The sequence below is a fragment of the Coloeus monedula genome (genome assembly GCF_965178545.1).
Source record: "Coloeus monedula genome assembly, chromosome: 21".
Classification (NCBI taxonomy): Eukaryota; Metazoa; Chordata; class Aves; order Passeriformes; family Corvidae; genus Coloeus; species Coloeus monedula.
The window spans coordinates 8,148,651-8,164,174 of record NC_138801.1 but is presented as its reverse complement, the minus strand read 5'-3'; the positions used below and the strand labels follow the sequence as shown (position 1 = coordinate 8,164,174).

The 15,524-nt window shown below is 44.5% G+C and overlaps 1 protein-coding gene across 1 annotated transcript in view; it reads left to right on the top strand.

Annotated features, from left to right (window-relative positions):
• Positions 1-15,524, top strand: part of PAPPA (pappalysin 1) — a gene marked incomplete at both ends in the record, with an annotated part of 174,395 nt that overhangs the window by 20,009 nt on the left and 138,862 nt on the right. The window contains one exon of the mRNA XM_082295308.1: positions 6,167-7,235. Within this exon, the coding sequence (XP_082151434.1) occupies positions 6,167-7,235 (1,069 nt within the window). The remainder of the gene's footprint in view (positions 1-6,166; positions 7,236-15,524) is intronic.

The following is a 15,524-nucleotide window of genomic DNA, read 5'->3' as shown; positions in this document are numbered from 1 at the left end:
CAGGGCTGGCCCTGTCATAACCCTGCGAGGACTCGGCTCCTCCTCTGCCCTGTGGTTACAGTGCTGTGTGTTCACTTACACCTCAAAACCCTCACAATCTGTAATTTCTCACTAAGCCCAGCCTACCAGATGTATTTGCAGTAAGCTCTTCTATACTGTTAGCGGGTGTATTCCCACAATAGGCTCAGTGGAGTGTCACTAACATGATTGCCCATGCCAGTGGCTGCTCTCTTGCAGCCCACATGATTTTGTTATCAAAAGGGAAGGATTGATGTAATGTTCATAACTAACCAGCCTCTATAAATTCATGTCTTGCTGTTCTAGTCATTCTCACCTCCCTGTTTTCAGACTTCAAGGTATCTCACTGAGTAAATGAGTGACTGGGAATTTGAGAAACAGTACAGAATATATGCTTAATTTGATGCTAAATTACACTGATATAAAGATTTTGATATTAAAAAGCCTTGGGCTAAATTCTCAATGTTAATTAGGCATGGCTGTATTAGACTCTGTATTCTACACGATGAAGTTCTTGTCTTTCAAGTCAGAACAAAAAGATCTCTGTCCTTCTGTCTCAGATCTGAATCCTCTGGCATAGCTTGTAAATGATAATATCTGGTGTGAATTCAGCTAGATTGACAGCAGCAGCAAACATCTCCTTTTTGCTCTTTAAGTAGTACATTGCCACCTGAGCAAGCCTCAGGTGGTTTTCTTGAACCGCTCCTTGTCTCAGGGGGTGACCTCAGGAGGCCTCTTAGCTGTGTTGGAAATGGTATAGACAGAGACGTTGCCTTAAGTACTCTGGACTTTGAATTATTTAACTATTGTGGAAGGAAGCAGGGGCTGGGGGAAGCACGGCAAAGGAAAGGAGAGACTATTCCTCCCCTTTGTAAAACTATATTGGGTTCAACGTCATACGATGAAATATCCAGTGCAGAACTCAAGAACTGCTCCAGTGGATCTTCACTGACTTATCCAATTGCATGGAACATGGGGATACTTAACCCAAATCTGTCGGTTTTAATTATTTTCCTCTGGACAGATAAAAGCTTTCTATAGGTTCCTGTAGAATATTTGCTCTTTCAAGCGTTCTTCTGCGCTTTGATACTAAACGATTAAAGCATGCTAAAGGAAAAAACAGCCCCAACCTTTAGCTCCCTGTTCTTGGGCCCCCTGACTGCAGCTTTGATTGTTGACCTAAATTCCCCTTTCATAACTGAGTCCTGTCACCTCTGGTTGGAGTCTCCCAGCAAAACAGGCACAGCCAACTTTCAGAAGTGCAGGGCACTGTTTTCCATTCTGCCTGGTGCAGCTCTGATGGCTCCCCAGCACCTGATGTGTTCAAAGTCAAACTGACCTCCCTCTTCCCCTTCCCCCACCTCACCCTCCTGGAAATGAAACCATAACAAGGGGTTTTTTTTTAGTTTTACTTTTCCCCTCCCCCTTCTCCCTCCCCCCACTTCCCATTGCTCAGCAAAGTGAGGAAACTTTTCCTGCACAAAGAATGAAATTCTTCGTTCGTTCTATAGCTGCGTTCGTTGCTGCAGAGATTGCTGTTATCCAGACATAAGAAATGGCACTGAAGTGAGGAAGGGAGGCCCTGGAGTATGTTATTTATAACATTACAGTGGGTTACAGCAGCTTGCATGGGCTACTCCAGCCTCTCTTCTGTCCAACTCTGCCCACAGAGGGCTACTTCTGGCTCCAGCAGCCTCCAGCTGTGAGTTCCTGTTCCTCTGCTCCCATCCCAGTTGCAGCAATGCCTCCTGTCCTCACCCAGGACTGTCTCCCACAAGTTCAGCAGCTGATATTCTGTGCTGTGTTCATGCTGCCAAACCCTGCCCAGTGCTCAGGGCCCACATGAGGATGTGGCTCTATTTCAGTCCCCAGAAAAGTCCTGAAAACAAAGTGGGTCATAAAAGCTGGCATTGGTTTGGGGGTCCTGAAAAAGGTCAGATGGACAGTGATGATGGAGCTGTTGTGGGTCAGTAACCAGAGAAGTGAGATTTCACTTGTAAAAAAAAAGAGGGAGACTGTATTATTGTATTTCTCATTTTCCATGTTTGGCTTTTGGCTTTGGGCAGCTGCAGTTCAGTTTTCCAGCTTTCCCCACTCTTTTGATGCCTAGGAATTTACTTTTCCTATAGGGGACAAACATCATGGGACTGGAAGAAGCCTCGTGGGCCACTGAAGTCTGTCTCTGGCCAAGCATAAAGGAAGGTGGCATCTTCCTCTGTTCATGCACTTCTCCAGAGTCCTCTGAGAAGTGACTCACTCCTTTGTGGGGAAGGGAAGCTACCAGTGCCTCTTGCTGGAAAGCTGAATTAGCACCTCTTCCTTTTTTTTTAAATTAAATATAAAATTCCGTTTCAATCCCTTGGGCTTCAGGAACAAGAGCTTTACAAGGGAAAAATCATTCAGGCTAAGCAGTAAGAAGGGCTGTCAGTGTTCTCCTCAGCTGGAGCTCCATCCCTTTCTAGCAACTCAGGGCAAGCAGAAGTGAAGAAAACTGTTTGCTGCTGTATGAAACTTGTACATATTTTTTTAATCTAAGTGCTGTGGGGAAAACAAACATCAGTTTTATTTCACACCATTTCTTGGCTCAGAAACTTCAGGCACATTCGCCAAATTGTGGTTTTACAGTCATTGGCTTGAGTCTCATTTACCATGAGGCCTCTTTGGTTGGTAAAGAGATATTAAGTAGCTAAAAATGTCCTTTACCACATCATTGTAAAGAATTCTCAGTGTAAATGAGAATCTAAACTCTGTATATTTTTCATGTAAATGTTCGTTGTGGTCACAGCTGACTTGAAATTTGGAGTGTCAACCATTATGTGGCATGATTTTGCTCAAAACCAGCCTCCTTTGGGGTAAAAGAGGCCTCTTCTTGTTTAAAATGTTCTTAATTATGTCTGAGAAATAACTCATGGCTATGGAACCTTTTACTAAATTGAAATAAATTGTGAAAACATCAAATTATTCAGTTTTCAGAAGTTCTGGCAATTATTTCACATGTCCCTCTACCAATGGCTTTGCCCTTATTAGTTGTCATAGAAGAAGCAATAAATTCTTTCATTATGACATCCAGTGTCCCAGCTGAAATTAGTTTCATTGTGCCGGGGACAAAACGGAAAAGTGACACTCCCTTAGCCAGAGGATCCTCAGTCCAACACCAAAAGTAAAATGAAGGATTGGGAAAATAAGTAAGCATTCAAGCAAAAGAGGGTCATAAAGAACTGGTACAACTTGCAAGGGAGTTGGGTTTCTTATCCCAGCACAAGGGAGTGTGGGTTTCTTGTCCCTTTTTTTACATTTTTTCCTTTCTTTTAAGAATAAAACAACTCTTGCTGCTGAAAGGCTCATGCTCAATCCATCTTTTCATCAAGAGTTGGATGTCTGCAATAGTAAAAGTTTGAGAAAAGAATACTGTACGTGGCATAAGGATTGGGTAATGACCTTTGCCCTAAACTAGAAAATGCATGGAACTGGAATAGTAGAGTGTTTTAGTTGAGCAGCTTTCATACTGGTTTGTTCAGTGGTGTCCCTATTGTCACTGGATTTTTTCTTTTTCTGCCCTCCTTTGGCTCCCTGTAAATCTTGAATTGATGGCAGCTGTTTGAGCCCAACTCAAGACACATTGCATCACATCAGGGTTTAAAGGCTCAAAGGCAAGGGAGGATTGCTACAGTTCTGTAGTATTCCTCCAGCAGCTCCTCATGCTCAGCTGAGGCCAATCACCAGCATCATGCAGCACTTCAGAGAGAGGAAGATGTTCTTTAAATGTTGGCTGGGAAACTGGATTTCCCTCCCACAGTAATTTATTAGTTCTTTGGGGGAATACTTCTAGCCCCGGTCAGTGTAAAGGGCAAAAATTCTTGACCCTTAAAGACTGTATGGTGGACTTCCCTGGAACTGGAGACCTGTTCCAGGACTTCCAGCTGTCTATCCAAGCGTGGGGATCTTGGATGCCTGAAGAAACAGGTGGAGCAGCTTCTGTGTGTGCAGTTGCTTTGTGATCCACAGACCTGGAGGATTTGGTCACCGGATGGCAAAGGAGACTGGAGATGGTGGGGATTGTGGCAGGGATGAGTTGTCCTTCTGTGCCTCAGTCAAAACAGCCCAGGGAGTCCCTGGGGTTCCCCTGGCCATATTGAAGACATGCGGAGTCTCAGAGGGATTCACTGGGACAAGCCCATTTCTGCATCACTTTTTCTTCTCTCACCATGTTGGCATTTCTTGGCAGGCAGAAACTCTCTTACAAAATGCCTGATCGGCTCTAATGGTCTCATTACAATAAGCTGAGATTTTTTATGACTTATTTGGGAGAGGGACTTGTCTTGCCAGCTGCCTTCTTATTCATTGCAGTATTATCCACCCACTATTGTTGGACAATACCTTCATTTGAAATTCATAAAAATACAGACTTTTATAGGCTCTCATCCATCTGAAAATGAATGCTTTGTAAAAGTATTTATTCCATAAAGAAAAAAAACCTTAAAAACACTTCAAAAACAGACTCCAGAAGGTTATTGGTAGCTTTGGCTCTCATATCACAAGTTCCTCGGGTAAATATCCATCCCAGCAAATGTCATTTTTTTTAGCACATTTGTTTTTTCCTTGCCTGGTTCTCCTCCTCTCCTTTCTCGTGATCAGATGTAGCAGTATAAACCAGAAGCTGGTCTTGAAAAGGTTTTGAACCGAGTGCGCCCTACAGATGAATAAACACATTACCTTCCGAACCCTGGGATCTCTCTTCCAAAGGAAACAGGAAAAGGGGGAGCTCAGAGTCCCTAGCAAAATACCAGCATGCAGAAAAAAGGCCCGTTTAAATGTTTTTAACTTTCCCATCAGAAGAGTTTTTTTACAGGGGGAGGAGGTGGAGAGGGGCAGGGTGTGAGGAGAAGGGGGGAAGGTGGATGCTGGGAGAGGGGAGGAAAAATACAGTGAATGCTCCTGTAACCTTTGCTCTGTTGATACTAGACAAGACTGCACTGTTAATGAGTGATTGTTAACAGATGGCTCTTGAGCAACTTAGTCAGAAGCAGAAGATGTTATTTGGTTGTAGTGAGGGGAGGGTGAGGGTGCAGGGGTGAGGTAAGGGGATATTTAGTCTTTTCACAAGGACTGAACTGTCAGAGATTTATGATTTTCCTTTAGGCTTTTGGAAGTGGAGGCTCTGGGGAAGGATTGTTTTCTATGTGCTGATAGTAGAAAGGCCATTTGGTGCTGAAAGCTGCAATGATTTTGTTTTTGGTTGAGGGGTGTCCCTGCAGCCCTTGGCCTTTGAGAACTGAAGGATGGAAATGTCTGTCTTTAACTCACCAAGCCTTGTGTCTCAAAGCGGGGAAGAGTGGGCTCTGTCCACTGCTTGGAGCTGTCTGAGGGCTGGTTGAGAGAGCTCCAAGTATGGATCCACACTTTGGCTGGGAGAGAAATCATTCCACAGTGCAATGAGTTGTTAGGAAGTGTGCCTGTGAGGGGGCAGGAAGCTTTCTGAATGTCCTTTTTCTGTGGATGTCCATCTGCATGTATTTCTTGTCCTTTCCCAGTGTGGTGTATAACAGCCTATGCCATGTGCTTGCTGGTTTTTGTTGGGTATGACTTTGAAAGCAGCCCAAACACGTCCTGTTCACTCTGTAGGATTTGTGTGCTTGAACTTATCAAGATGATGCTGCTTATCAAGATGCAGCTGATCAGTGTTTCTCAAAGTGTGCAGAATTTAGATTTTGTCTTTATTTCCGTTCTGGACCTTATTAGATACAGGGTTCAGGGGAATGAGGGATGAGTGACATCAACAGGGATTGGTTCTCAAGACTGCTTTTGTTTTCAGCCACTGAGGAGTGGCTTGAGGGAAGGGAAGAACCAGATGCACAGTCCAACATCTTGCTGATAGGAATTTGCAGAAAAGTTCCGGGCTTTGGTCAGGAAAGGGGAATCCCATTTGTACACGCCACTGGCAAATCTTTACCTTTAATAGGAAGTCATGACATGACCTCCCACAATGGTGCACTAGGTGATTTAAAGTCTTCTTTGTGCACTAACTGTCTAGCAGATGTAGGTGAGTGTGTGTATATACATTTAGAGAGATATATTTACACAATTTAAAGACTAATGCCTTCATTCTGTCATCCTTATTTATTCATATTTCTCTTTTGGGGGCACATAGGACTGTATGACAAATGTTCTTACACCTCCCGTGACCGAGGCTGGGTCCTGGGGATTAACACCGTCAGTGACCAGGGGAACAGAGACCCCCGCTATTTCTTCTCGCTGAAGACAGACCGTGCTCGCAAAGTCACCACCATTGCAGCACATCGCAGCTACCTCCCCAACCAGTGGGTGCACCTGGCTGCCACCTACGATGGGCGCCTCATGAGACTCTACGTGAACGGTGCCCAGGTGGCCACAAGCGGAGAGCAAGTGGGAAGCATCTTCAGTCTACTGACCTTGAAGTGCAAGGTGCTCATGCTGGGAGGAAACGCCCTGAACCAGAACTATCGGGGTTACGTGGAGCACTTCAGCCTCTGGAGGACAGCCCGGTCTCAAAAGGAGATCTTGTTGGACATGGAGCAGGCGATTCACAGGCAAGACACGTCCCTACCTCAGCTCGTTCTTCAAGACAGTTTACTGAATGTGAAAAGCACCTGGTCTCCCATGAAGGATGGCAGCAGCCCTCAGACCAAGTTCAGCTACCACCACGGCTATTTGCTCGACACCAGCCTGGACCCTCCTCTCTGTGGACAGACAGTGTGTGACAACACGGACGTCATTGCCAGCTACAACAAACTGCCCAGGTTCCGCCGCAACAAAACCGTGCGCTACCGTGTGGTGAACCTGTACGACGACAAACATCAGAACCCCACCGTCAGCCAGCAGCAGATCGAGTTCCAGCATCAGCACCTGAACGAGGCTTTCAGCCGCTACAACATCACCTGGGAGCTGGAGGTGCTGGAGGTGAAGAACTCCTCCCTTCGCCACCGGCTCATCCTGGCCAACTGCGACATCAGCAAGATTGGGGATGAGAACTGTGACCCCGAGTGCAACCACACCCTGACGGGGTACGACGGCGGGGACTGCCGGCACGTCCGCCACACGTTCTTCAACAAGAAGAAGCAGAACGGGGTGTGTGACATGGATTGTAATTACGAGAGGTACAACTTCGATGGGGGGGAGTGCTGCAACCCAGAGATAACAGAAGTCACCAAGACCTGCTTTGACCCATATTCTCCTTACAGGTAGGCAATTTCTTTTTATGATCATATTGCTGAATATCTGTCTAGGTATCGATCATCCTGCTGGCTGTTGAACCCTTTTGTTGTTGCTATTCTGGGCTTTGGAGTTTAATGAATTTATTTTTTTCTCAGTATTTGGCTCACATTGCAGTTCTTCAAATGCAATCTCAGCAATGGTCTGAGCAGTGTCTTACCCCTGAACTGGTAATCTCCAGCCAGGCTAAAGAAAATCTGTGCTAAAGACTGAAGCAGCCAATTTTGAGAGACCCATCAGTTGTTGGCTGTGAGCAGCATATTGTAACAGCGCACAGTTTATTTTAACTCCAGACTCTGAGGAGTGGGGATTGGATGTCAGAGAAAGCTCATGTGTATTTGCAGAGGGAAAAGGCCCTCGGGCATGAAACAGTACATGAATACTCTTAGGTAGACTTTAATTCTGTAGCACTTCTTTGAAGGTAGGCAGGTAATTCCATACTCTCACTGCTGTGTACAGCTCTCTGTAGGCACTGCTGGGGAGGGGCAGCTGAGTCTGGGGGTTGTGAGGAGGGAAGTGGCTACCAGGTTCCTGTGGCACTCACTGAGTGGGTAACGAAACTCTTCTGTGCCCCTTTCCACATATAAACATAAACAGGGTAATGCCACTTCATTGCGAGGCAACTTTCTGTGGGTGGATGTGAGCTTATAAAGTTCTCAGCTCCTCAGCTAAGGCTTGCTTGGGCTGCAGTTTGAGGAGTGATGTCCTTGAATAACTTGCATCAGGTGGGTACCATGTACCTACAATTACTTCAAATTCAGGCAAATTAAACATAGTTTAAGTAATAAAGTGTTTGTTGTGGATGAGTTAGAAATATAAGCACAAGAAAAGATGAAGGTTAAAGCTGGAATTCTCTTGTCTGCATTCCATGTTACAGCTTTTTTAGGAATTCACGGAGCCATAGAGGGGAAACTTCTCAATGGTCAGAACAACCAACACTAAAGTTCAGGTTAAGAAGGAAAGTATGAGTTCTTCAGGAGTCCCTTCCACTGCAGCAATGCAGGCTATATTTATAGCTTCCTTAATAGAGAGGAGTTTTTAAACAACATTATCAGCTCTACTGGAGCTTTAAATACACATAATTAAGTTGGAAAGAAAAGCCAATTTTTTTTTTACTTCAGTGAGGTTGTTGTTTAAAAAATCCTTCTAGCTCAGTTTGACTTCAGTTAGTTACCAGTGAACAAAGCTCAAATGAGAAAATACTTTAAATATTAATGCTTGAAAACATTGAAAGGAAAAATACCAATTTTTAATACTGTTCAAGTGGAGAGGAACTCAACTAAGCAAATATCATCAAAGGCATAATGCAAATTGGATTGTTTTAACACTGTAGTTCTGAGAACTCGAGGTGTTAGTTATAGCAACTACTACAATTTTTAGGAAAAAATACATTATTTTTAATCTGATAGTACCCTTTTATCACTTGTTCTGTGACCAGCATAATGCCCGTATAAAATGAAACAAGAAAAGCCTTGTAAATTATGGTTCACAGACTTAAGGCTGTGTCTTAATGTTATTCTGAGGTACAGAAATGTTTCTATTTCAAATGAAGCCTTTTTGCTGCACAGACTGTGCTTGCACAAGCCCAAGCAAGACACTAAGCTGCAAAATTTGAAGTCACCTTAGCACCGTGGAGTTCCTCTTCATGCACAGTTTTATGTTCCTTTTGGAGACAATCTCCTGGCTGAGCTGGTCTGGAGGATTTACATCTCATGGCCTTGAGCTCACAGATCTTCTACAAGTTCATTTTGACTTGAGAAAAACCTCCTCTTGACCTGAAATAGCGAGGGAGGCCTGAAGATCCTCTTCCACAGCCTAGAGCCTCAGAAAATCCAGAGATGCTCCAAAGATTTTTTTATTATTATTATATTTTTGAATAGATAGATTCAATTTATTTATCTTCACACAGACATTGTAATGCAGCATTGATCATTAGCAATGAAACCACAGAGCACAGGAGGAGAAATTCCATCTCTCTGGAGCCTTTATTTGGTGGCTGATGTGCTTTGGCTGAGCTCAAGCTCACCCCTATGATGGGTGTTTGTACTCAGTAAGGCAAAATAGAGCAGTTAGGTCTGTGGACTTATCACTGGAGTTTGTAAGCCTGACTTACACTGCTTTGGGTATTTAGGTTAACAAATCACAGCTTTAGGGCAGTGATTTTGGCAGCAAAGCCTTTACTGACTACAATGGTGAAGATTCAAACCCTGTGTTTGACTTTGGTATGGCTGTCAGCATCATTCCCTGAGAGGGAGATTTCCATGTCAATTAGTGACAATGTCAAAACCTGGTTGGCACCGTCTGGGCCCGTTTTGCATCCCCAGCCCCTCTTGTCATTGCTTTCATTGGCCAAGAGTCCTCAGTCCCCTCTAGTGCAGGCCTTGTGCCACAGCAGTGAAGGCATTGCAGCCATGGAGAGCTCACATCTCATTTCAGTTATTTTATCTGCCAAATTCAGTCCAATGAAGTCCAATGAAGTCCTCACTTCAATCCAGTGAGGAAAGGGAGGGAAGAAAGAAAGGTGAAATGGTACCAATAAAAAGTTTCCTGAACTTTTTTTGTAAAGACTTCTCAGAGTCTTCCTTCCTACTGGACTTGGTTCCTTCCACACCCTCAGTGTCAGCAATTGCAGCCAGCTGTTCAAGCAGAGCTTATTTGTTAAATACTTCTGTCCTCTGGAACCAACCAAAAAGTGCTAATGCTTGATTAATGCTGTAGTAAACAGGAACCCTCTACAGTGCCTCTTTATCCCCAAAGGATGATGTATCTGTTCCCAGCCACTTTCCTTCTGCTGATTGTGAGTCCCAGTCCCAGAAGCTCCATCCTGGGACAGCATTGCTCTGAGCCTTGATACAAAAACCACTTTGGGTGCTTTGTGAATAAATGATACCACTGGAACAATTCAAAGACACCTCTGATCTGTGTTACAATTTTCTTGTGATCCTTTTGGGCACCTTGGACAAAGGGCTCAGGTACTTTGACGGTGTCATTCAGTTGCTGTGGTAGTGCAACTGTAGTGGCTTCAGAGCTGATCCCAGCAGCACCGCTGGTTGGTTCCTCTTCTGTTTCCTGCCTGTCTTTGTGGCACTTCTCCAAAAACATTTAAGTCCAAAAAGCTGATGTTCCATGCCATAGTGAGGCGGCAGAGATTTAAGTGCATTTAAGTTTGTCAGAGGGACAGCACTGAGAATGGAGACTCTGCTCTCAGAGCTGCTCAGCAGAAAAACCGTAAACATTGTGGTACCAGCTAGATCATCTCTCCTCTTTTTTAATAGCCTGCAGGGAAAAAACAGAGGACTGGTTATCATTAGCCACACAGCAGGCTTTATCCAAGAATATCTGTCTCACTTCTTTTTATTAATTTCATGAGAGTGGGACAAAATGTATTTTGTCCGAGCAGAAAGTTTACAAATATTTTTCCGCTTTTTTGCAATTCCGGGAAATTAGAACATACTAAGATCATACAAGCTGGCCCAATACAAAGGGAAGGAGCAAGGATAAACACTCTTGCCAGAAAGACTCATTCTTTGTGTTATTTGTTGTATTGCTGGTTACAAAACAGGGAAGACTTTGAGCTCATGACACCTACCATGGCTGCTTTTCAAAGAACTTGAAAGAAGCAGTAAGGGATCATAGGAAATCATGCTCGGTAAATGCCATTTGATGTGGTGAGTTCTTGCACCATCCTATGGTTAACTGAGATGTTCCTCTTATGTAATATTGGGCTTGCACATCAGGCTTCACCACAGGATTTCATGGACAGATAAGGAAGCATTCCCCTCAGTGCCTTCTTAGGAAAACGCTGATGAAATTCCTGAAGCAGTAAAAGTATTGGAGTCTCTTCAAACTCCGTCGATCCATATGGCCTCCCAAATACATGCTGGAAATCCCCCCAGAACAGCTGATCTGGTGATAGACTTTCTCAACATCCACATGTGCCCCAAAGGCTGCCACAGCCATTCATTTCTGCCTAAATGAGGGGCAGGATGAGCTGTACAAGCTCTGGTCCTTTTGCAGCAAACTCATGTTGGCACCAAACCATAGAGTCATAGAGAACGATTTGGGTTGGAAGGAACCTTAAAGATCATCCAGTTCCAACCCTCTCTGAGAGCTGGAGCCCAGTGCCCTGCTGATGCCACCCTCTTGTGTGTCCTTTTCCAGCATTTGTATTGCACAGTTTGGCTCTGTTCAGACCACGTCACATCATCTCGCTCAGGATTAAGGGCACTGGCACATTCCAGGCATACATAAATTAAACTCAAAATACGTGTCTGACACATTTGTAGGAATTTCCATAGTGGTTTTGAGCAGCAGTGGATGTGACAGAGCTGTGTATGAGCACACTGGGCTGTGGCTTGTGGGCCAAAGCAGTAGCATCAGGAGGAGGAGGAGGTGGTGGCTAATGCATAGCCCAGAGCAGCCTCAGACAGGTGACTGAGGTGCACTTCAGGGCTCTTCCATGGAGTATCAGATCAACCTCTTTTCCTTCTCTTCTGCTGGAAATCTCTTCATGAGGCATACATGAAAAATATGGTCAGCTTACCCTGGAGGAGGGAGGCACACTGAATGCCCTTTTCCAGGACCTAGAGTTGTAAGAAACACTCCTTGATTCCTAATAAAGGACTAATTTCCACTTAATCCTAAACACTAAAAAGAACAGAAGAAATTCATCAAAGCTCTTCAGTTCCGGGAGCTTGAGAACTTAATCCCCTGCCTCGAAGAGACCATTGTGCAGCTCTTGACATCAAGGATTCCTGCATTCACACAGGTATCAGACAGACATATAGCAAATACACGAGGTTTTGTCTAGGGATTCAGTGTTAAGTGTCCAGTTCTTTAATTAGCAGCTCCAGGGCTGTTTAGAAGGAGAAGAGTAACGCTGTCGAAGACGGAGCTGCTGTATCTTGGTAGTTGTCACCCAAAAGCTGAGTCCCAACAGGAAATCCTCTGTTCTCTCTGTTTATTCTGTCCTCTGTTCCAGATGTCAGGGATGTTAATCAGTGGGGAGGAGTTGCATCTGTTCCCATGCTAGCAACTGACATTTATAAGTCTAGTATTGAATTCTGATACAGACAGGACTTCAGTGCTAAAGAAACTATTTCTATACGATTGCACACCCTAGAAACAGTAGGAGTTTGCTCAATTTAGCTTGACCCACAGTCAACTTTTCCAACAGCTTTTTTCAAGAGACATTTTTTCCCCAAGACTCATAGAACTCATGGTTCCTTTCATGGATGTTATCCATTAAGGAAAAAGATCACTGTCTGGTCAAACTGCAGGATAGTTGGGATGAAGGGGGCCTATAAAATCTATGGAGTAAACTAACAGAGATCATTAAGGATCCTTGAGGGAGACAACAGATTAAAGTATTATTATGCCCCCAGTGCTGATGCAGACCCATTCATCTCTGAAACCTCACGTGGAAGATTTGCAAGGGCAGAGTCTGCAGATTTGACAGGGATTGAATTTTCCCCTTGCTGCTGGGCAGCACCACATCCTCTAGGACCAGCTTCCCCATGGATGCTTTCCAGCAACACCTTACCAGCCTCTGGTTAAGCAAAGGAGGTGGAGCTCATCCTGTCCCTCAGTCTGCAATGTGGCCATGTATATGAGCTGGTTTGTTCTCTTTGCTGATCAATTAAAATTGTACCTCTCTCACACAGACCCACAGTTTGATCATGTCCAACAGGCCTTTCTCAAGTGCTGTAGGGCCTTGCATTAATCCCCCTGGTTTTCTCCCACAGCCATTTGTGTACAACCTCTCTTCAGCTGCGGTTGTGGGGTGACCTTTGTGTTTTTAATTAACAGTGGCTGAACCTCCTGTGTAAATTCAGGAGGATGCTGCTTTCACACTGAAAAAGATGCTCACTGTGGCAAGCTTAACCAGCTTCAACACTTACATCTGTCATTCCCATCCTATCCCTCAGGCTTCTTTTCTGACAGGGATTTAGGTCCAATTCTTGCAAGCAAGAGCTGCCCCTTGGGGAAATACAGAGCAGCCACCTCCACCATGTTCCATTTACAGCACCCGTGAACAGGGTGCATTTGACTTTGCCTCTCTCGTGGATTGCTGGATTGGGCAAACAGTACTCCAGTTGGGCTGTTTTTGCAGGGGGCTGGGGAAACTGAGTGGATGTCTTGGTTTATCTTCCCTTAACTGAATTAATTATCCCCCAAACACCCCAGGATCAGGACAGTGTGGAGCTGTCCCATCACTTTTGTACCTGCCCACCACTAAGACACGCTTGTGCAGAGTGACTGGTGATCAATTGCACGCTGCACGTGATGTCTTCTCCATTAGATGCACATCAAGACACCCACTGGAATCATCATATACTCCCAAAACTTTCTTTGTGGGTGATTCTAGAAGGATGGAGGGGCTACAGAGAGATTTGGATCATAATTTCTGTAGAGCTCTGGGGAGATGCACTGATGCAGAGCCTCGAACAGACCTGTCAGGGCTACTGAGATATGCAGGAGCCACTTCAATATTTGCAACGTGTTGGTAGCTGCTGTGCTGTAAAAAAGCGAGATGCTGATAGCCACAGTCATGTTTCCTCCCTTAGAGCCAGATCCATTGAGAAGTAGGATGGATCTATCCCCACCCCACAACGCGGCACAGTGTTTAGACCAGGAATACAAACCACGGCTGTCAGAAGCAATTCTGTGATTGCTCCATCGTAGCCCTGGCTGGTGCAGAGTTCCAGGACCCACATACTGTGGAGAAAGATTAGGAGCACGTGCTTTGCTGGGGTCAATGAAATCCTGTCCTTCTGTTTGGTTCGGAGTAGATTTGCAATTTTGAAGTTTCTCAGAGTAACTCAACTGAAACTACCTAGTTTGCATGTAATTTCAGCACTCCAAATTACCATAAATTTGCAAGAAGTTGTTTTCAGGTTCATTAATAACGGATGGGTGGCTACACCATCAGAGAGCTCGCTCTCAGCTTCCAAAAGGATCAGGGTGAGCTGCACTGAGGAAACTTCTTGGAGTACTTAAATGCTTGGGGTATGAAACTCTAATAAACCTCCAAAAAGCCAGGAAATTTGGAGTGAAGGCTGAAACTCCATACCTAGTGCACCCTACTGGGTCTTTGTATTTCAGAACACGTTACGTTTGTTCACTGAAACATCTCCAGTATGGAACTCTTTAGGGTGGAGTTTCACCTTTAACTCTAAATTTCCTGGCATGTGTGAGTTTGAAGTACACGCTTAACTTTTCCCCAGTGCTGTTTTTCATTTTTAATTTCCTTTCTCTTTTAAAGGAGGGACCCTACTTGAAGGACCCCTACTAAAAAGGGACCCCACTGAAACCAAAATTAGAGGGTTTGGCTTAATTTGATCTTTCTGAAATTCTTCAGGAGAACCAGCTTCAGCAAATTTTTTTCTACCGTTGTTTTAAAGACTCTTGTGACCAATCCACCCCAGTGAAAAAGATCAATAAAATCCTCACCCTGCAGACCAATTATTTTAGAAGGTACCCAGATGTTTGAGTAGTATATAAGAAACCTTGGAAACACAGAACATCTCCTCTAAATTGCAGTTAAAGGTCTGGCCATGGCCATTGATAGGGGTGAGCTGCTTGTTGTGAAATGCACTATTTCCATTAATTCAGTCACTGCAGAAGCAGCCCATGTTTGCTGTTGACACTTGGGTTACATCAGTGATGGTAAAAGAGTGGAAACAGCAGTGGTTTGGAATGAGAGCAGTGGCAATTACCTGCAATGCTTTTAAAAATAATTTTGGCCCTAGATGTTGAAAAGATGTGTCATCACTGATTTGTGTGAGGGCAGCTTCAGCAGGCTTGAGTTACAAGGCTTTGGAGAATAAAATTCTTTCTGCTGTCTCAAAATGCATCTTTGGAGCTACACTGCCAGTAGATAATACAGAATAAATTTGCTTCTCGTGCTATAACCTTGTTGTGTCAATAAATTGAGGACTTCAGCGAGAAGCTGTGGCAGTCAGTTCTCCCAGCTCAGGAATCTCTTGGTTCAAATCACTCCCATCAGCTTTGCAAGAATTTATCCTAGCGGGATGTCTACAGGGAAACTGGAAAAGTGCTGAAGTTATGTGGCATTGAGCTTGTGAGTTCCTTCTGCCCAGGCCAGGTGTGCTGGGAGTGTGGAGAGCCCCAGCCTGGCTCCCCTTCCCTTCCTTTCCCTACTCATCCTCGTGATGGCTGTGGCATTGTACATTTTGCATGGGTAACCCTGAAACCCAGCAGTTCTTGAGGATTTTCAAGAACTTTAGTTGATGCAA